Consider the following 23531-nt stretch of genomic DNA (forward strand, 5'->3'; position numbering starts at 1 on the left):
CATTGTAAATACCAATTAAAAGTCAAGTGACTTTCTAGTTGAGATGATTCTAACCTGAGAGATGTCATCCAGGAGGGCTTTGTAGAGTCTCTGTACAGTGTATGCATGCATCTCTACACTATTTGTAATAAGCTGAATGAGGTTGGGCACAGAGTCATCCCGGACGTAACTCCCTGCCTATAAAAGCAGACACAATAAAATTGGTACATCAGAAGGGTATCTTAATACACTTTGCCACCAAAAGGGAGCCGTTTCATACACTTCCACCTCAGGAAACGTGGTTCTGGGCCTGAACAAATGGCTCTGATTTTGAACTGCTAGAGGGCAGGATCATTTCTGTAACGAATAACTGCAACTCAATCAGTAAAGACTACTGCAAAACTAGAATGAATTAAATTACTGTGGAGGGTAAAATGTCCTCAAAACTCATAAGACATTGTGTGTTGACTTGTGGGCAGGTTATGTCATCATTTTTCTCAAGTCAGCCGAAATGTAAACCGATTCCGAAAGAGCTCTGCAGATTCCCCGGCCAAGCACTGGCTTCAGCAGGAGTTTCAACACCATTTTGGAACAAGGGTATTACATGACACACACAAGTCAAAAACAACATTACCAAGGCTAAGATTAAGAAAGTCTGTTGTTGGCAATAACATGATTATTCCTTACAGTGTACTGTCAATATCATCAAGTGTTCAACAGCACTGTTAAAACAAACATGGTCTATTCCACAGCATAGTTTTTTTCTAAATGCATGTTACAGATGTTACTGTGAATAATTACTTCCTATGGTGAGTTATGCAAGACTTCTCCAATCATTTAGGCCATGTCCACACGAACACGTGTATTTTCAAAACCACAGCTTTTTCTATGCGGTTTGGCCGTTCGTCCACACGTAAAACGCAGTATCCAAACTTTTTAGAAAACTCCTGCCAGGGTTAACATTTTTAGAAACTTCGGTTTCAGTGGTGTCGTGTGGACAGTGAAACCGGAGATTTTGGCTTGTTGCGTCAGAATCGGAACCGGCAATAACCTTTTTCCCAGGCTTCTGATTGGCCAACGTGGCTTTACGGTTAGGGTTATATTGCCACCTGATGGTTTGCCATGCTCTTGACAGCGCTTCATAGCGCGTTTTGCGTTTTCATGTGGACGCAAATTTTTTTTTTTTAAAGGAGGGAAAACTGTTAATAAAAATACCTGTGTATGTGTGGACAAGGCCTTAGTCTTCTTAAATCCCAACCTTCCCCACATCTCAAAATCCAATTAACAAACGATGCACAGAACCAAGTCCCCATCCTGCATTTTTTTCTTTTTTTAATAATCTATTTTGCTTTGATGTACATCACAATAATGGAAAGAAGGTCTATCAATATTTCCATTTCATCACAACTTTAAACTAGATCACATTCATGAATATTTCAGTTTGATAAAAGGAATTCAAGCAGACTATAGTGAAAAAATGAGAACAAGATATTTACCGTTGTCAAAACCCTCATAATGGTGTCTATGTGCCATCTTTTGGAGGGTGCATACCTGCAACAAACAAGTGCAAGTTATATCTGCAAGACAGTAGAATAAAACTCACACTAAAATATGAAATCAGGTTACTAAAGCAAAAATACGGAAAACCCTTTAAACACTCTAAACCAAACTCCTTTTAGTACTGTCAGATAGAAAAGTGTCAACAGAGTCAGATTCTGTCGATGGATCACTCATTTTATCATCACACAGTCACAAGTCGCTCCACAAATCACTTGAGCAACTCTGCAAAACCTTTGTTTTTCAAGGGCTTGCTTATTGAATTTGATCGTATCCACTTAACTAGGCTTCTATAATATTTTAAAACCTCTAACAGTCTGCAGGCTTTTATAAAATGGCTACAAGGACGTGCAGCGTGACTGCTGCGAATCCAGTCTCTCAATATGGAAATAGTTGGCGCTCTCTCTCAAATGATTTATGCTTAACATGATTTACGTTTTCACAATAAACAGCCTTACTTCTCAGCAGCCAGGAAGATCCCTGACGCACAGTCCGCTTTGAAATCAGGGTCACAGGAGTCCAGGAAATACAGAAGCTCTTTCATCATGCCCCGGATGTTGTTGCCGTTGACCAGGGCAAAGCTCAGCTCCATTGCACGCCTTGTGGAAGGACAAGTGTAAGCAGCCTCTTATGCCATAACTAAAATATAAAAATCCATACAGCCAGCCCACAAATTACCTTTTAATGGACACATCAAGGTCTTTCAAGCAGTCCACAATAGTGCTTCGATGTCTCTGCACAGCATTGTGGTCCGTCTGCACAGTCTTCAGTAGAGATGTCAGTGCCACATATCTGATCAGGGAGAGTAATAATGTCAAAGCCCTGCCATTTTGACAATCAAGTCTAGTGTGGACAGCACATGAAATGAGCCATTTCAGTCGACAATAAAGCTGTTGTCAGAGACATTGAGATCATCAATGGAACACTCAGTCGATGGATCACTCAAAATCTTCATCATGCAACAGCAATTTCTGAATGTCACACTATGGTCAAAAGTCACAGACAAAACAAAACATACCTGATGTTTTTGTCATTGTTGAGAAGAAAACGTCCCAGAATGTTAATTGCTAAAACCTGAAATAAAATAAAAGATTAATCATTTTCTGCAGACACCACGGCTCCAGACTGCGATCAAATGGTCGCATTTTGCAACCTCTTTTCTTGCCAGTGCAAGTAAATTTTGTACATTTGAGGTTATGGTGCGACCATTACGTTGCCCAACTGATAAGAGCTGCCATTTTCTGTTGCAAACAGCAAACAAAAAGAAAGCATATATGTGCATTGCGGACAGTTGATCAGCTCTAAACAATATTAGACAGCACAGTAGTGATGGAAAGTTCAGATCATTTTACTGACTCGGAGTCTCGTTCAGCAAAATGAACAGATCTTTTTTCAAGGCATTTCGTTCATTTCAGCAGTATATCATTGAGAATGTTACATGTTAATTGCACAATTCCCAACACAATTCCACAACTTACACAAATGTTGATCAATTTAGAATAAGAAAAAAACTATAATGCAGCCAATCTTGTTCACACAGCACCGTTACTACACAGTGCTGGGACATCCAGTGAGAAAGTGCTTGAATTCGCCGGAGTATTAATGACATCACCGCAAGATCTAGTAAAAATTATTCAAATTCGGCGCTGAATTCTCTGTTATAAACCATATCCGATCAAATACCACTGACGTGGAAACCAGGATAAACATGGTGCAATGATCAAACTAATTATAGAAGGCTTTTCAGTCCACAAATCACCAATATTCACCATGGATTCAATGTAGTAACGTTAACTGTAACCATGGTATTGTGGCAGAAATGGTTGCTTTTGTTTTTTAAATGTTTTTACATTATTCATTTCAGGGTTTGCACAACCTTTTGAGAGTGGAAACACTTTTTCCAGTTATTTTTAATGTGATAACCAAAATAAATATTCTCTATAGAAATTTGTTTAGTTGAATTTGTTTGCATCTCAACTCAAGCTCAGTGATTTACTGTCAAATGTGTATTTCCAAGAAATAAACATGCAATAGCATTAGTTACTGCACTTATTAATGCAAAACAATAGTAATTTTATAATTAATTAAAAAATCCAGGCGCTACCAAATCAGGAGAACTTTGTGGCACTGATGCTACTGCTCTCAAATATTTGTCTGGAGCCCTGAGACAACCTTTAAATATATTAGGAAATTGACAATCCACTCATTTCTGAACAACACTCACCCTTAGTCCACTCTCTGATTTGATGTCCATAATAGTAAGAACCGTTTCGTAGAGGATAGCGTTGCCTACATTTTTACTCGTCTCTGTGTTTGTTGCAACCTATTAAAAAACAATTTGATGGGAAATCTTTAGAAGGTAGAAAAGAAAAGGTACGTGGTTCTAAAGTGGATCTAATCATACTTCTTACCTGTGCAAGAATGTCATTCATAGCTTCACTAGAATCATCATCACCCTTTCCCAGAATTCTCAGTAGCCTCAATATCCGCACCTTAAAAATGCCAAGAGACACAAAGTGGCCCAGAGGAGCTCATCAGATTGCTTTAGCGTGTAAAGAACAGGTATCACCTCATAAGGGAAAAATGGATTGCAAACTTAAGGAACACTCTAAAAATCAGTTTTGTGCAAACAAATGACGAGATACATTACAGAATGTAATTCACATCGACGGCAACTTTAAAGGTGCTGTAAGAGATTTTATTTTATGGAATGGCACTCAGGAAATATCCCTATTACATGACATACCACTGAAACAGTCATGTCTCTGTGACTACCCTAAGTTCTGTAAATGGGGTTTAGCCAAACAGAAAATTCACAGGCACTTTTCGTCTGTCAATCATTCTGCATGTTCATAGATCAGTCCATTTTAGCGAAGCAGGAAGCTGAGAGCATGTTGAAATGAATCGTTCAAGCACCATTCTCAGCTTCACAAGCAAAGCGTTTGTCATAGGAATGCGCAATTTCCTCTAAACTTCTTTGGGCGGGGTTTTAGAACAAGGGGGCGTGTGAAATTGTAATTCTATCAGAAGTTCCAGAACAGCCGACATCACTTATGGCACTGTTAAATATAGCAACATAGACATGAGATGTGTCTATACCTGAAGGAAAGGGTCACTGATGCCGGACACATCATGCTCAGGGGAGTAGCCTGACATGATCAGGTTCTTCAGGATTCGTACAAGTTGCGGAACAAGCTAGAGAGAGAAAAAAATCAGTGGGAGAAAAAAAAGGATGAACTATCAGCAAGGCCACAGCAGGATCATTGAGATTTTAAAACAGGACAACACATAAAAAGGGTCAGTAAGTGTCAATACAAGTAGGCACCCTGAGTTGATCATCTTCCAATAGATTGGTTACATTTAATTAAGATGTTTAAGACATGGATATCATGTCAGTGTTTTTTTGTAATTGTTAGGCACTTTTTCCTCTGTTTATTAATATAATCTTCAATAATTCGGGAAATGTCTCCATTTCATATGTGCCCCCACTATAATGTACATATTGGAAAAACCACAACCCAATAGTGACTGTATGAAAGAGAACCATTAAAATTAATCTAAAAGGTAAACGCAGGACAGGTGAAAATGCATATGAGGTCTACGTAATCCTGTATACAATTTTGAAAAAGAAAACACTTAAAATGACAACAATTGCAAAATAAACAGTACATCAAAAACAAAAATTGTCTACATCTACAGTGACCATGAGGATGAGACTGTTTTGTTTTCTTTAAGAGCATGCACCAGCTATGAAACCAGAATGTCCTCTTACCTTTTCATTCTAACACAATGCAGGAATTGTAACAAAGACAAATGACAGAAAAAATATGAAGTAGATGTTAGGGGGGAATTGGAAAAAAGAGTCACTTTCAGAGAAGAGCTTAACATAATGCTACAGTTATGAGCATGAGAGGTGGGCGTGCTGGCACAGTAGATCTGGCTGGGGGTGGGAAGAGCAGAAGCAGATATACGGAGAGGAAGAACTCGTATTCATCTCCCAGTGAGATAAACACACCTGCAGCTAAATCTAGGACAAGCATCCAGATTTCAATAAAAGGACTACAGTCTCATTTCAGTAGTCATGTCAACGCTATCAGCAACAGATAAGAGTGTTTTTGTCTCAGAGTGGCTGATGTGGTGCATTAACAGTTTTAGAGGTGACTGTTGAAGGTCAAGGCATGAATGCTTGCTACGTACCTTCCTGAAGTGAGAGAGCATGTCGGGACTTCGCTCACACATTTCAGTGAGCAGAACAACAGATGTGTGGAGAACTCCTGTAAAAAAAAACAACAATACATTGATTTAATTTTCTACGGACTTCATTATGTAACTCATAAGCAACCCAAAACACTTAATTAGCAATTGTTGTTTGAAAATTTACAACAAAATGACATTCTGTTGTTGTTGTTTAATGTACAAGACTGACTTATATCTGAACAAAAAACAAAAAAAATAGCTGAATTCTTAAGAAGAAAATAAAGAGCTAAAGTTTGCCATTTCTAACTGGGGACTGGGTAATTTTACAAAAGGGTGTCAACTTAGGAGTGATACACATTTATTAAAAAAATAAAATAAAACATATATACACTATATTGCCAAAAGTATTGGGACACCCCTCCAAATCATTGAATTCAGGTGTTGCAATCACTTCCATGGCAACAGGTGTATAAAATCAATCCCCTAGGCATGCAGACTCTTCTACAAACATTTGTGAAAGAATGGGTCCTCTCAGGAGCTGAGTCAATTCAAGCGTGGTTCCGTGAAAGGTTGCCACCTGCGCAATAAGTCCATTCATGAAATTGCCTCACTATTAAATATTCTACGGTCAACAGTTAGTGTTATTATAACAAAGTCACCAACTTTCTGCAGAGTCAATAGCTAGACCTCCAAACTTCGTGTGGCCTTCTGATTAGCTCATGAACAGTGTGTAGAGAGCTTCATGGAATCGTTTCCATGGCCGAGCAGCTGCCCCCAAGCCTTACATCACCAAGTGCAATGCAAAGCGCCGGATGCAGAGGTGTAAAGCACACCGCCACTGGACTCTAGAGCAGTGGAGACGTCTTCTCTGAAGTGACCAATCAGGCTTCTCTGTCTGGCAATCCGATGGACAAGTCTGGGTTTGGCGGGCCAGGAGAACGGTACTTGCCTGACAACATTGTACCAAGTGTAAAGTTTGGTGGAGGGGGGATTATGGTGTGGGGTTTTTCAGGGGTTGGGCTTGGCCCCTTAATTCCAGTGAAAGAAACTCTTAATGCTTCAGTCTACATTGTAGACAATTTAACTTTTGGCAGTTTGGGGATGGCCCCTTCCTGTTCCAGCATGATTGCGCACCACTGCACAAAGCAAGGACCATAAAGACATGGATGAGTGAGTTTGGTGGAGGAACTTGACTGGCCTGCACACACAGAGTCCTGACCTCAACCCGATAGAACACCTTTGGGATGAATTATGGTGGAGACTGCGAGCCAGGCCTTCTCGTCCAACATCAATGCCTGACCTCACAAATGCACTTCTAGAAGAATGGTCAAAAATTCCCATAAACACACTCCTAAACCTTGTGGAAAGCCTTCCCAGAAGAGTTGAAGCTGTTATAGCTGCAAAGGGTGGACCAACTCCATATTAAACCCTACGGATTAAGAATGGGATGTCATTAAAGTTCATGTGTATGTAAAGGCAGGTGAGGCGTCCCAAAACTTTTGGCAATATAGTGTACATACATATAGATTTCTATAATTTTGTTTGATTCTGGTGGTTTTCTTTTGAAAGTTAGATTGACAAGTAATGGTTTTGAGGACAAACGATATTGAGGACAGTGGAAATAATGAAGCTTGAAACTAAATAAATTGATAAAATAACCCATTTAAACAATATTTAAAGTAAGTTTTGCTTCAAACATTTTAATTAGAAAAAAAGCCTTTTTTTTCCACCATTTGTTGGCAGTTCACAAGTTGGCAGCATCCACTCAAAAAGTTCAAACCTCCATGTTCACTAAGTTGTAATAATCACAATTAAAGAAATAAGACTAATGTGATAAAAAAATAATTATTTTAATTAAACATGCATTAATGTATCCACTATATTAAGGCATATGTGACCCTGGACCACGAATCCAGTCATAAGCTTTCCATTGATGTATGGTTTGTTAGGATAGGAAAATATTTGGCCGAGATGCAACTAATTGAAAATCTGGAATCTGAGGGTGCTAAAAAATATTGTGAAAATCGCCTTTAAAGTTGTCCAAGTGAAGTCCTTAGCACTGATTATTACTACTAATAATACATTTTTTATACATTTATAGTAGCAAATGTACTAAATATCTTCATGGAACATGATCTTTACTTAATATCCTAATGATTTTTGGCATAAAGGGAAAAAAAAATCAATAATTTTGACCCATACAATGTATTGTTGGCTTTTGCCACAAATATACCCGTGTGACTTATGACTGGTTTTGTGGTCCAGGGTCACATATATGATAAATGTACTGCTTAGTAGGAATGGGTTGACAAATAAAGCTTTAAAAAATCTGTTTTTTTTTTTAAATCTTTTCAAAACTTATGTTATGCATATTTCTGAGTCATGAACAATGCTTTAAAACAAGTTTCAGTTGTTCTTTAACCGTTTTTATGACATTTTGGGGGTATAAGGTAACAAAACATAAAAAAAATATTATTTAAATGTCCTAAAAATAAATTCAAACTAAATAGGTTTTATAGAATAAAGTGATATATGTCATGAATTTATCAAGCTATTTTAAAAGGAAATAATGCACTTGAACATAAAAATATGCACATCATGTCACTGACCCTTATTCATTTTAATGACTATAAATTGAGATCTATGGGAAAGGTTAAAGAGCAGAGCTCTCACCATGATTTTTCTCGCTGAGCAGGTTTTTTGTTGCTGGCAGGAACATCTCCATCAGCTCGGGGACTTTGCGGATGACGTGAACCGCACACAGTGCTGCCTGAGGGGAAAGAGCTCATGTCAAAACCGTTCACACATTCAGAGCTCGACATTCAACTGGACATGAAGTCCACGTTCAGCTGTGAAGGAGTGTGAAATACCTTTTTCCTCAGATAGGAGTTAGACGTTTTGAGGAGTTTCTCCACTTCTCCAGCTAAGTCACGGCACATTTCAGATGAGCCCATGCAGCCCAGGGTGCACAAGGCCAGTCCCTGCACATACTGTGTACTGTGGTTCAAGTCACTGCAGAGAGAACATTAGATGTAGAGGACTCATGGAAATTAGCAAATGGCATAGTTAGGACAGCAAAATGACTCAAATTTTAAAGGGAGGGAGAACGCTTCCCGTATATTGATGTCAAATGTATCCAAAACACAATCAATCAAATAATATTTTGCTGGGAAATTCATCTGATAAGGAATGGCAGCTTCTAAGCAACTTAAAATCATTCATTTTTAAACGAGATTATATTGGCAACATGAGGAAAAATAACTATTCAAGGTTGTTGAAAAAAAAAAAACACCTTTCCTGTAGCTCAAACAATAGAGCATGATGTTAGCAACACCAATGTTATGGGTTTAATTCCCAGGAATTGCATATACTGATCAAAATGTTGAGCATGAAACTATCAAATGTTTAGAAACCAAAATGTGTAAATGAGTTCTGTAGAAACAGATGATAACTTAGGGCGCTGGTTTGGATTTCTTTTTAGAATTGAAATAAGATGTCTGAGGGATTCTAAAATGGAAAAGTAAGAGATGCCATTTAAAATGCCATCAAACTCAGGAAGCAGCTTCCAATCATCCTGCACTTTACACTCTCCACCTACAACGGTCACAAAAATTCCCACCAATCACACAGCCAGTTGTGACTGATGGAAGTGTTGAGACTAGATGAGATCCTCTGCTCACTCACTTCTTGATGCAGTTTGTCATTAAGAGATGGACGTCCTGCCTCTCATCGAGGAGCAGCATGGCTCCCAGGTATCCTATCCTTTTGTCTGTGAACTTCTGTGATGCAATCAGTTTCAGGCACTCCAGCTGAAAATGAGATTTTGCCCATCATACACTGCAAAATTCTGTCTGGTTAAAGTGGGTTAAAGATTCCAATAATGACCCTGAAATTCCTGAAACTTTTCTCTCACCTGGCCAAAGTGTGCTGGGTAGCCCAACATGTGCATATAAAGCAGCTTAGCCACATTTCTACAGCGGTATGTGTTGTCCTCTTCTCTAAAGGATGACCTAATGGCAGCACACTCTTTCTGGATCATCTCTCGCTCCTCCGCCTGGGTTCGAGCCGTCCGGATTGTCCGGATCAGCTCCCGCAGTCTGATCGGAGCTGGCATCCTCTGTAATGAAAGTACAATGTCAGCCAATGGAATAATCACAGTAGCACCTATATATGTGCCACAAAGACAAATGAAGATTTATACCATCTTGGCACTTGCCAGAGCAACATGAGATCTTGGGATCATAAGATTTTGACAGCAAGCAACACAATTTCACACTAAACCCCTCTCTGAAAAATTGCACCACTTCGACATCTCTCATTCAGGGCCAACTTTTTTTGGAGATTGATGCATCACAGACTTTTTTGTCCATCTCACCACGAGTGCTTTGTATTTAATAGGGGTGTGAATCGTCACTGGTCTCACAATTCAGTTTGATAACGATTCGATATGACGATGCGTTGCATCCTCACTTTTCAATATTACTGCACATGCCTACATTTTCATCAATGAATACAAGCAGACAGATATGAACTCTTTCTATTTGATCTGCTCCAAGAAAGTACACTTCCTGAATGTAGCAAACAAACAAGTCTGAACACAGCAGGACCATTTAGAACTAGGGCTGGGTACCAAAACCTATATACCTATACCTATACAACCGGACCGAATCAGAACGCAGATTTTGGTTCCTCATTTCGGTGCCACTTACATTCAAATGTGCTTTGGCTGGCGCCGAGCCAGCTGATGTCTATGTAAGTGACAATAACAATCCTTTCAGACAGTTCTAATTTGACTACGTGTTTTATTCATATCAGAAACGCATTATGTAGTAACTATACAGTTTACTCTATTTTGCTTCCAGTTCAGCAGTCACTTACTTTCATGTATTTTGTGAGACGAGTATGAATTTATATGATGTAAATCCGACAGATCCGATTATCTGATGCGCAAACTAACATGGCAGTGTCCATCGCGCAGTTAACAAGTTTGTGAATATTTTGAACAACAAAAGAAAAAAAAACGAAATAAAGGCGATACAGCGGAGCTGTCATACAGCGCTATAGCGGCTGCTGTGTGTCATGTGAGAAGCATGACGCGTCGCCATGGAAACAATAAGGCGATGCGTTCTAAAATATTTAGCCAGAGAATATGGTCATATTTCTGCAAAATAAACCTGAACCTTGAAGCTGGTTTGAAGCATACCAAGAATACCAACTACTGCTGTTATTAGTACTGTAGTGCAACTTATTTAGTGTTAAATTAGGCCTGTTGTAGTTGGGTTAGGTGGCTTAGGTTTTACTGTGAATTTGTTAAGTAAATTGTGTTTTGTATTTATTTATACATTTAAGTATACTTTAAACTTTTAATAAATTGTTCAATTTAAATAATCTTTGTTAATTATTTATTTTCAATAAAAATCCATTCTTTAATGTCATCCACCTCGTTTGGTGGCTTTTTTTTTTAAAGTATCGGTTCAGGCACCGGTTCTGTTTTAAAAGTATCGGTTTGGCACTAGTACCGTAAAAAACCCAAACAATACCCAACCCTATTTAGAACTAAACACTAGTAAATACTAAAAGCCCATTAAACTGTGAAGTGTACTTAAGTTACAATAACGCACACACACCTGCTCACACACAGTAAATGTTAAAATAGTGGGTGTATTTTTTTATTATTTACTTTTGTGTTTCGCCTCCCTGTCATTTTACACTAGCACGAGAAGCGCGTATGAAGAATGATGTCAGAGAACTGTCAGTAGGCTATAAATCGATTACTGCATTGATGCAGAATTGTCCATCCTAGTATTTAAAATTGTTCAAATAACACTAGAATGTATCTAGAGTTCCCTGCATTTGGTTTCATTCCTTTTAGTCAGTCTTCTATAAAAGCCCCCTAAAGAAATGTGTACAAATGGGGTCAGGTATATCTGAAACCAGTCTAATTATACAGGGTGTTCTTAAATCCAATTAGTTGACTAGTCATTCAGGCTAGTTCAACACTAGTTGATTTTAGAAAAAAAATTATAATTACATTTGTACATCCCCATTGACACGGACTTGTCAGACATCAAGCTTAATACATTATATTTCCGCTTGTATAACTGCTTCTCATAATATTAACTAATAAATTAGCTTTAATAGATTAGTACAGAAAAGTACACGATAGCAACCGGTTTTCTAAATGAAGTGTTGCCATGATAATGATGCAAATGGGGAAATCGCTCCAGCACCGCAAGATGAATTTAAGCACAACACCCTGGAGCGCTCTCCTGATCAGTCGTTCTGCAGAGCTCTAAGAATCCCAAAAGACGCCAAGCATCTCATAATTGACTAGCACATGTGGCGATCTTTTCTATGGGGACAGTAAGGAAAAGGCAGACGTCAGAGTATGCCCATAATCAGCTCCATCAGCCAATGTGACACGCAGGTAGAATCACCTGTGAAATTCCATTCCTTCAACAGAATCAGGTTTCAATCCACTGGAGGCTGATTAAAAATTCAAAGCGAGCACATACAAAGTGGTAAGATTACATGACTTGTCTTTTTATGCCCAGCTGCAGGAGCATATATGCTTTCAAACATTAATCCAGCTCCAACACAAACATGTGGAGCAAACAAAAAAGAAAAAGGCGCTTGAAAGAAACGTTGACTTCACAGGAAAGGGGATGTTATGCAATAAGGTCACGAGATCGTGTGATAAGGTAATTTGGTTATGGACTGCATCTTTTGCCATCCCAAAATTACACCAGCTCAAACATATATTGTAGGCAAGAAACATTGTAGAAAACTTACATGCGGAGAGAGGGAGCACGGGATGCTGAGGTCACATTAGCACTTGCCACACAGGAGAAAACTGACCTTCAGCTCATAAAGTGTGAGAATTAGAGGGATATTAGTATGGAAGGAGTGAAATGGGGCTGCTAATAGAAAGAGAAGGCTCATTTATTAAAAAACCTCTCTGGATTGTCGTAGGATCCGCGGTGACAGCTTTGTGGCAAAAAGAGCAGTTAAATATATGAACGTGGATCATAAAAACAGACCGAACAGGAAATGACTCATGCTGCAGACTGAGGTTGAACGGACATGGCATTACAGTACTTTCACCCCACACACCGAGCAGCTCCTCTCAACACAGTGATGAAGTGTATGGATGGTGTGAGGTCACCTTGTAATTAAATGTAAGTTGCAAAAGTAAGTAATCAGTGGTGGCACCAGAAAGACAGAGCACTACAAGTGGTTTACTGCTGATACCGCACATTAATCACTGCAGGAGATCCATCTCACACACACACACACACATATATATACCGAGCCAAGACACAACACAAAGTTAATATTCCTCCCTTCCTCCATGCAGAGATGAGAGCTGCTTTTGGCTCTTCATCACAGTGAAACCCCGCACTTTAAATCTGTTAGCATGCAGCACCTAATTAAGCTGCTCCAGCCAGAGAGGAACTACAGTAATTACTTGCTAAACAAAGACATTCTCAGCATCTCGCTGCAGAAAAACAGAAGTTACGTTCGTAAATGGATGGACAGTGCAAAGAAGAGCATTTAAATGACAAATACACAATGTCATTGTCCAATTAAGCGATAAAAGCAAAGTGTTATTTCAAGGAGTAAAACACGGAGTGGCCTTTTTCTTAAGTTCACAGTTTAGCTAAAAGCAGATATTTTTGTTCTTATGGTTTTCAAAAGAGAAATTCAAAGAGAGAAACTCAATATTCTTGCTATCATTTTTATTTCCCTTACTGGTTGGTTAGTATTTTAACACCGTGCCATTTTCTTCAGCAATTTTCACGACACGTAACAAGTTGAAATACTATAAATGAGCTTATTTAAGGTTCAAATTTGTAGGGCTGTAATCAACCAAAGAAAATCTTGGTCGACTGAAGTCCTGAAATTTTCGACTAAAAATCGACTAAAATAACGTTAGGAAAAAAAAAACTTAAATGAATAAGCTGCACACTGTGCGCAGTACTTGGTAGCCTTGTTGTCTCCCTAAATTAATTATAAATAAACATAAAAAACTAGTAGGCTATTTGCTGTAGGCTATATTAAATAGTTTTTGAGCTGATTATTTTGCACTGAAATGAGTCTGACACACGAGTCTGTCGGCTCTGACAGCGTCGCATCGCATGCACCTGCGCAATATCATAGACTATGACTTCCGAAAATATGGCACTATGTGTTGTCAACTAGATATCATCACAAGAACTTTTGAGGAATATGCAACATAATTTAAACAATTGTTTTTGTCATATGTATTATAATAACTGACAGACACTCATTTCAGCCGCTCTGTGCAGCTCAAACATATGAGACACGAATAGACTATTAACTTAAAGCTTTTACTCTTAAACACAAAAGGCACGTCCTCTTTAATAAAAAAGGAATATTTATTAAACAAGCCAGATCAAGAGCAGAAAAAACGCTATCACAATTAAATAAATAATATACAAGAAAACTAGCCTTCTTCAATCTGTCTCTCTCGCCAGCGGGTTGGGCTAATCCAAAATAAGTGAAACAATGGGGGTGTTCTGAAGGCAGACTGTTACCTGTGAAACAGGGGTGCTCTGAAAACACCCCCATTAGCAATTAGTGCTTTCCACCTGATGAAATGAACGCGGCGCGGCAAAACTAATGAAATGAACGCGGCAAAACTGACAGTACAGATCCACTAATAGCGTGGTGTTGTGACGCTTCCCCTCATGTGTATGTTGATGGGCGTTCCTCAAGTTTACCACTTTGGGTGTACGTTTGAGCCAGCGGGGAATGAAACACAAAGGACCAGTGAGAGACTTCTCTTCGCCAGTGGGTTGGGCTAATCCAAAAGAAGTGAAAACAATGGGGGTGTTCTGAAGGCAGACCGTTACCTGTGAAACAGGGGTGCTCTCAAAACACCCCCATTAGCAATTAGTGCTTTCCACCTGACGAAATGAACGCGGCGCGGCAAAACTGATTAAATGAACGCAGCAAAACTGATTAAATGAACGCAGCAAAACTGATTAAATGAACGCAGCAAAACTGATTAAATGAACGCGGCAAAAAATCGACCAATCAGAATTTTGGTCGAGCCAGAACGTATCGACCAATAATCGACTAATCGACTGGGAGATTACAGCCCTACAAATTTGCTTTGGAAAAAAATTCCTTAATGAATTCAGGATGGCTCACTGTTTTTATGAATGTAAAACTTGTCGGTAAAAACAACACAGATGACAATGTGACCCCCTAATTATATGTTAGGGGTGTAACGGTACACAAATCTGAATACAAATATTTATTTTTATTAAACAGTGGTTTACTGGAAAAATTGTGTCTGTCCTTTAATGCATTCAATTATAATAAAAGTTTCTTAAAGATAATGCTGTAAAGGGAGCCCTTGCTAACACTTAACTATAATATTAAAAGGTTAACAACAGAGCCCAAACTATTAGCCTAAAGTCAGTTATTTATTTTTAGATATAATAATCAACACTCAAATAACACATTGTGTGCAAACATGGGCAGTTTTTGCATTAACTTCTAAATCTAATAATAAAATATTTTTTTCTCCAATTTGTTGTTGAAATATAATCATTTATACACAGTGTCTGACATTTTCATGACAGAATTATTTAAACATACATAAAATAATCAAGATATCACTAACAGGTTCAGTAGAATTAATATAGGCTAATATAGCGCATATTTTAAGTGAAAGTTCATCTCTCTAGTGAACTAACAGCTGTGGACACTGAATGACTTCTGGGGTAAATATAGGCCTAATGCTACGTTACATTGTTTACAAGCCGTTTTAATATTGACGTCTCTCAGCGGCTGAAACACTGAGCGATTACACAACATATGATACGTTTCAGTAAGTGTTAACACCCGCATGCGCGCTACAGCCGCTTGAACTGACGCCTTTACAGTGATCAGTCACGTCACATTAAAGAGCATCAAAACGGCATTTATCGTTTGAATTGTGATACAATGGACTGAATACTTAATATGTTCGTACTAGGATTGAAGAATGTTCCACGCTTAAAACAAGCTGACTGTTGACTGTTAAAGATTGCATTCAGAACCGCGTGCACCGAACCGAAAGCCCTGTACCGAAACGGTTCAGTACGAATACGTGTACCATTACACCCCTATTGTATGTTCATTCAGGTCTCAACTTACTATTGAGAGCAAAAAGAAAAACATTTCTGTTGATTTGACCATTCACGCATTACATAACGAAAACGTCTTCAGCAGCATTTAGCCCACAGGAACACGAATCTCTACAACGGTAACTTTAAATAACACATTCTCTTCAGAAATATGAATCAGAAATGTGTAAGGCTGGACAAGGCTCCTTTTCCCCTGGCCACGGACTTGAGACTAGCGTGGGATTTTCTCACTTCAACCACTGCCTGCTGCTGCAGAACATCAAGGGTTTCTGTTTGCAACGTGTTCATGTAGCCAATCACAAACATATCTGTTGATTTCCTGAACGCAATGGCCAATCAGGGGTGTTTAAGTTACCACTGAACAAAAACTCAGGCGTCTTTGAGTGGTGAGGGGATTCTTTATAATTGGAAACAATTATGTAAATAAGAGATTCTTTGCCCAGTCTCATTTATTGTAACAGAACTTTGTGAGATTGCGATGAACTATGAGTGAGCTTTTTAGTGATTATAAAGGGAGCGCTCTTGGTATGCTTTCTGCCATGCCAAATTCCTCATACAGTATGTAATCTCTTAAAACTAACTCTGGTTTGTGAACATAGACACTCTATTAAATAATTAATTGGCAGTGTTTATGCTGGGATGTGTAGGATGTGCTCTGACAAGTACCTTGAAACTATTATTTCAAGGAAATCTATTAAAATGTGTTTAAAAGGCTCAGAATGACTGCTTTTAACAAAAAGACACAAATCAAAACATTCACTACACAATTAAAGCAGATGATGTATCAGTAATTGCTCTGCATTTCCTTGAAACTGTCATTGTATTGGATTAACACTAAATTATAAATAATATATGCACACTATCATTTTGATGCAGTTGATTCGATGAAGAACAAGCCAATTGCCCATGCAGAGATCCACCCCAGCCAGAAGTTATAAGAGCGGACTTGTTTGCAGCTTTAGTTAAGCCGGGGCTGCAAATTGCCCTTTAGCCAGCATGTCACCTGCATAGAGAAGTTTGCTAATGCTAACATAGTGCCAAGTAAGCTGAAGAGGCACTTAGGATTGAAGCATCCCTTCCTCAAAGAAAGAAGACTTGGCTTTCATCAAACTGGCAGAAGACCAAGAACTGTGTGAAGGCACCTGACACAATACAAAAGGCTAGTTACTTATTGCTGGAGCTTATTGAAGTGGAAAAAAACCTGATAGCTGAACACTGCATTTAGCAAACAGAAGTCAGGACTGGAACTACCCCATTATGTAACACACAGGTAGTGATTTGACAGTCAAAGATAAAAATGTATAGATTTGAAGCACAAATATATTATATATTTTAGAAAACATCCAATTTTATTTTTATTTTTTAATTGGTCTCCCCCAGACAAATACAAGTTGTAACAACCTGAGGGTACTGTTAAATTAAAATACTGCTGATAATGTATATTAAAAAATATGATTCAAAGATTACAACGATTCATGTTAACAAATAAAAAAAAAGACATGAAAATGTCTATCAAAATATGGATATATGACTAGAAAAATAACTACTAGATTATCAATAATGCATCAATGTTTTCAAAAAAGAAACATCTAAAAGGAATGAAGCTGAAGAGTGAATGAACGGCAGTAAACCCAAGCCCGTTCTAAATGACCCATCATATATGAGATTAATCAGATATCCTTGATACACAACATAAAAGCAACATTACAACTGGTATCTGCACAAAAGAACACAAATGCAATTGAACTTGAACTAAGTTGCAACTAAAGCACAAAGAATTTACTACATTCTATTACAATAGTGTTCTCATTATAATGTTATGATTGGCATTGCACATCTTGCACTTAACTGTATTTTCATGATCAAAATAATTTCAGGCATTAACATGCGCTTTCAAGTCCAGTTTCACTTTATTTTGCCCGTTTGAACGGCTTGCAGTCCTAACGCTAACCAATCTGACATCAGATACAAAACTGCCCAAAATGCTGCAATAACCAATCAGAAAGAGATTTTTTTTTTTAAGTCACTGCGATCATTGCTTTCATGATTGATCATCGCTTTCGCGTCCGAGTACTCATGCACATCTATAGTGAGTAAATGACAGGATTTTACATTAACACTTTAAGGCCATGTAGTGGAATGATGTTTCAGTAAGACATTTTAGAACTAGAGTTACCCAGAAAACCCAACTGCTTTGTACAATGAACAGCACGTAAGGACATACTTCTGCTGATAAAAGTGTACTGTAAAGTGAAGATAGCAGTAGAACAAATAATCCAAAAAGTTTAATAGTGGGACTCATCAAAATTTCCCTGGTGTTGCAGAGAACTATGATGGATCAACATCAAAAGATTTGGCTGCCTTTCCCTCCTAAGCCCTTGTCTGCCCCTGCACATAGTTTGCACAATGAAGGTGAAAGTTAGCTGATGCTTTGATGTTAATATGATGCAGTTTAGGCGGCTCAATCAAGGGAACAAGTGTGAGACAAAAAAAGTGCTTCCTATTCCTGTGCAGCGTTCGTTTTTATTATGCCCTTCACTCGCTCTCGTTCACTTGGATGTGCGTCATTGCTTGCGTTGCATGAGTGCCCACTACTGGAGGAACCTTTGCAATGGACTGAACTGGAACATCCTTAGCCCTTGATCACTTGGAATCCACTATGGAGTTTATTATAATGTTTTTCCCTTACGAAATTGTTTAATGCAGCATTCTATATGTATACAGGTGTGTTTGGGTTGTTTTAAACGTTTAAAAAAAATTATTAAAATATCACAAAGTTGTTTGTGGTGGGGTAATTAACGCAATATACGGTGACGTCACAATCGTGTTGCATTGTGGTATATGAAGCTGCCTGAAGTGTACATATGAAGTAGACTCGCTCCCTCTTTTAAAAATCGAAGGAGCGAGGGTCTGCCCATTTAAACTTCCCTCGTCCACTTCACGAAGTGGAACGCACTTCAAAATGGCGGCGCGGATTCCCCCGAGTGGGGAAGTGCTTAGGGAAGTTTGCGTCTAAAAGTGGAGTGGAACACAGCACCAGTACAGCTCTTGCCACTGAGCTACACTGGTTTCAAAATGTAATGTCAGTCTGCGTTCAAAAGAGAGAAACACGTGATGGGTTTTCCTCATCCAATGAGCTGGCACACAAACATGATGAATCATTACCGCGTATATGCCTTAATGCAGCAGATCCTCAACTTCATCTCGACAGCTAGTGATTCAGCATCCAGTATTGTGACTTCAGTAATGCAATAACCTTTACAGATGAATGAATGAGGAACTTCCCTTTGAATAGACTAAGAAAGCATGACTACGCACACCTAGCCACTAAGTCACGTGATGCCTTATGATCCACCTTGACAGTGAGAGGAAGCACTCTCCAAGTAGTCATTCAACCCAACTGTTCAAAATAACACAGGACTGCTTTTCAAGCACACACTATTTGTACGGGGAACCGCTTATTAGGGTCTGGGTAGAAAATAAAATTATTCAATTCTCATTTTTACGAACCGATATTGATTCTTAAATCCCAAGAATCGATTAGTCATCCCGTTATCAGTTGATGAATGAACAGAACATTGTAGCCCCTCCCATCCAATAAATCGCAATAATCTTTGTGCTTTGTTACTATTCAAATGAAACAATTTCTCAGATTTCAAATTACGTCCATTTTATTATGAAATTCAAAAACATAAATACCGTTTTGGCGCTGTGACGTGAGATAGCTCTGGCGCAGCTCAGCTCAAAAGAAGTGGCAGTGCGGAGCTCACATGAACTTATCTTCTCTTCCGCCTTAATACCAGTTACAGCGCGAAATAAACATGAACATCAGAAGGTATGTTAAAAGATAGAGTACAACTTACAGAAATCTGTATCATGTCACATGGAAACGCTCAGTGTTTCAACCGTAGAAAGACGTGAGTAAAACAACTTGTAAACAATGTCACATCACATATCCATATTCAGTGTCCATAAACTATAAATATATTACACATTATGTTTAATGTTCTTCAATATTTAAAGCATGTTTCAATAAATCTGGCATGTTTTTATGACAGCCACCATTTAAATGTTTGTAGAAGTATTTCATATAACTTTGATTATAAAAAAAAGTTAAGTGTTTGTATACAAATCAGTCAATTATTATATTACGGTATCCTACAACTGACTCCCATTGTTTACAGCATTATGATTTGTTTTCCTTGAGACAATTTGCCGTGTATTGTACCTGATATATATCCAAAATAATCTAAGCAAAATAATCGAAAGCTTGCGCTTTGAAATCGAATCGAATTGTGAAATTTTAATATATACACAATACACAATACAAAGTACAATACACAGCCCTATAGTTCCAGGTTGACCTCACTTTTTGGAAGCCAAACTGGGTACAATAGAGCAGGGGTTTTCAAACTTTACGATGCCAAGGACCCTCAAATATGATGAACCTTTATGATGGACCCCCTTCCTAAAATCCATCTATATATTATGTATGAAAAAAACATTTAAACAGTTAGATAAATAGTAAGTGTGACATAATAAATAACACATTGTTTCCCAACTTAAATTGGCTATTAATGTTGGGAGTATAAACCCGAAGAAGAACTTTTTCAATTCAAAATTATTTGTATAAGCAACTTTCACAATAAATGTATGCAAGCAGCTTACGTACTGTGTTAAGAAAACTGCCTTACAACCCCAGTGAGTGAGATAAAGTGAGAAAAACTCACTAAAGATACAAAGCAAACATATACAATTCTGGAAAGTATACGGCAAGAAAGGAGAGAAACATTTAGAAATGAAACCATTAGAATATTCGGTAGACTTTCTCCATTTTTGTCTTTGTCTTTTGATTCTCTGAAATTTTCTGGGGACCACTTAGAACCTTCTGGAGGACCCCTGAGGGGCCCCGGACCCCAGTTTGAAAACCCCTGCAAAAGAGGGCTTAAGGTGACCCTAGCTTTATACTTCAAGAGCAGAATACTTTCTCCATGATCAGCGTTACGTGACCATATGTCACATTCCTGGGATAATAAGAGCATTGTTCCACTGTGAGTCTCCTGCCAAAGGCATGTAACTGCAAACTTGGGGAGACTCTGGTAAACGGGTGATGTACAGAGACTGGGGAAGCCATTCAGCTTTGAATAGACAGTATAAGAGAAGAGTTTGCTTATGAAATCTGACTCTAGAATTAAATTTATTTAGCTAAATTACACAAGAATCGGCCAAAACCACAAAAACGTCTGTAGTCCAGCACTTGGTACAATAATAGTTTACCCTAGGTCCTAATCTGGGACAGTAACATGATAGTCAGATAACTAAAGAAGGTATATGTAGCTATAATCTGTATGTCAGATTATGATAATGGAAACATGAACATAATTTTTCTTAATCGCTTGAGCCTAAGAGCTGAATTCCGGTAACAAGCCAAAATATAATGATCTCGGTTTCGACAAATAGCAAGGTTTCTCTCACACCTGCCTACAGAGAGTTACGTCATCTGATCACATGGAAGCTGCGCTTAGCAACCAGGAGAAGAGCAAAAAAAAAAAAAAAAAAACACACAACCCCTTAAAGGAGATGACCTGGGGGGTTTTCCAGAAAGCAGGCTGTGTGACATACCTGGGTATGTTTACAGGTAAGAAAGCGGAAAACCTCAACTTTCCGTTCCAAAAACGGCCGTAACTTTGAGGGTATGTATGTAAGTAGCTATAGCAAGTCACTCTCTGAACATAACCTGCTCCAGAGCAGCTCATGATCCAGGGTTAGTTTGCCTAAGAGGTATTCAGATGTGTGTTATATAATTGATATAGTTATATTAATATAACTACAGCTGTTATATGGTTATATAATACACAATATTATTTAATAATTCTAAAGCACTATTATAACAAGGTAATGTTTAAATGTTAACCCAATTAACCCTTCGCCGCAAGTTTGATTGACAGGCGATCTGACCAATCACATCGCCGAATCTGCCGTTTTGTCTGACAAAGCAGACAAGAGTTAGTAGATTAACGTCGGTGAACTTGAACTTGGAAAAACGGTGTGTACTGACGGCTTTCCGCGGTTGAAACAACATTTCTTTTAGGGTTCATTCATGTTTATTTCATGCTTATCAATGAACTAGAAGGAAGAGATGATCGGTTTACGAGCAGCTTTAACTGAGGCGCTACAGCGATCATGCCACATTAAAGAGCCACAAAACGGTATTTATTGTTTAAAATTCTTTTAAAAAATGACCATTTCAAAGGTGAGACTGTTTCATATCAAAAGTAACCTGCTCTGTCCTGTCTGTCGGTGTGTTGTCAGTGTCCTCTTTGCTCCATGATGTATTTTCTCTACGTGAGAACGTGTGTGTGTGGTGAGAGAGCAACAGTAAGTAAAGGGGGCGGGTCTATGCGAACGGTCAATTCCAATATATTTATCATTTATTTTATTGTCATATCACACATGGATCTTCATTCAATGAATTAGCATCAAACAAACAATATAAACCATATTCTCAGTGAATAAATATTACTTATTAAACGAAAAGATTAATATATACAAACAGACATGAGTTGTCTGAACTTACTCAAGGACACGTTTTTGGAACCAGCATACCTCGAGTAAGCAAGGTTAGGGTTAATCAACCAGGAGTTCGGTATATGTGATGGTAAGTTAACCTTGCTTTCCGGAATACCCCCCTGGAGAACAAGTTTCAATAAAGCAGTGCTATAAACTAAACGGAAACAGTGTCGCCAAATAGAGAAGATATATGGCAAGAACTATTAGAACAGTTACAAGCAGAGACAGAATCAACTTTTTTACTAAAACCAAAATTAAAATTGTTTTCACTTCACAAAAATAAAGTTTCAGTAACTAAATTTGGGTAATTAAACGATGTATGTTGTTCAGGGTGTTGCATTACCAGGTAATAAACCAGTGGTATTAAAGTTCTTCAGCTTCGTTTTTGGTCGTTTACACTGCCGAAACATGAAATAGACATTTTCATTACAAAGCAATTGTTATTTAAAATATCTCATGGATGAACTCTCCCCTTGATTGGACTCATTTATTGAATAACGTCCTGTCAATTGTAAACAAACTTCCTGGTGTTATGGATGTCGCCATCTTTGATACTGTCGATACGGTTTCCCGAGCTACAATACAGTTTTGACCATCATTCAGACCTATTTTTAAGCAACCACTTTAATCTGCTGAACGAACAAAACAAGACTCACACCTGTAAGCGCTGTTGTCAATCAAAAATAGTGACTGAACACCGCAATCATGGGTATTTATCTCTTGGCACTATTTATGTTGGGCTTTTTTAAATTTGTAAATTAAGTATTTTTTTATGAGGAAAACGTTTAAATGCAACATTTTCAAAGATTCTGTGACTATTATTTATTGGTTATTTAACTGAAGTATAAATCGACTAATCAAAAATAATCGAAAGATTAATCATAAAAAATAAGTTTGATTAAAAGGTTAGTTCACCCAAAAATAATAGACTCCCCCTCAAGCCATCCTAGGTATATAACTTAATTCTTTCAGTCGAACACAGAGTTCGATAAAAAAAATATTCTGGTTCTTCCAAGCTTTATAAATGGAAGTGAATGGTACCATTTTTTCTGAAAAAGTGCATCCATC

General features: G+C 38.0%; 1 protein-coding gene across 2 annotated transcripts in view; it reads right to left on the minus strand.

The window, feature by feature from the left end:
- Window positions 1–23531, minus strand: part of ap1g1 (adaptor related protein complex 1 subunit gamma 1) — a 40721-nt gene that overhangs the window by 15272 nt on the left and 1918 nt on the right. For both annotated transcript variants that reach the window (XM_079809394.1, XM_079809393.1), the window contains exons 2-14: window positions 9647–9850; window positions 9418–9542; window positions 8604–8745; window positions 8407–8503; window positions 5734–5810; window positions 4636–4731; window positions 3948–4028; window positions 3761–3859; window positions 2555–2610; window positions 2215–2328; window positions 1995–2135; window positions 1476–1530; window positions 55–177 (exon numbers count right to left, since the gene is read on the minus strand). In XM_079809394.1, the coding sequence (XP_079665520.1) occupies window positions 55–177; window positions 1476–1530; window positions 1995–2135; window positions 2215–2328; window positions 2555–2610; window positions 3761–3859; window positions 3948–4028; window positions 4636–4731; window positions 5734–5810; window positions 8407–8503; window positions 8604–8745; window positions 9418–9542; window positions 9647–9847 (1407 nt within the window). In that variant the 5' untranslated portion in view covers window positions 9848–9850. The remainder of the gene's footprint in view (window positions 1–54; window positions 178–1475; window positions 1531–1994; window positions 2136–2214; window positions 2329–2554; window positions 2611–3760; window positions 3860–3947; window positions 4029–4635; window positions 4732–5733; window positions 5811–8406; window positions 8504–8603; window positions 8746–9417; window positions 9543–9646; window positions 9851–23531) is intronic.

This window comes from Gobio gobio (assembly GCF_949357685.1).
Source record: "Gobio gobio genome assembly, chromosome: 2".
Classification (NCBI taxonomy): Eukaryota; Metazoa; Chordata; class Actinopteri; order Cypriniformes; family Gobionidae; genus Gobio; species Gobio gobio.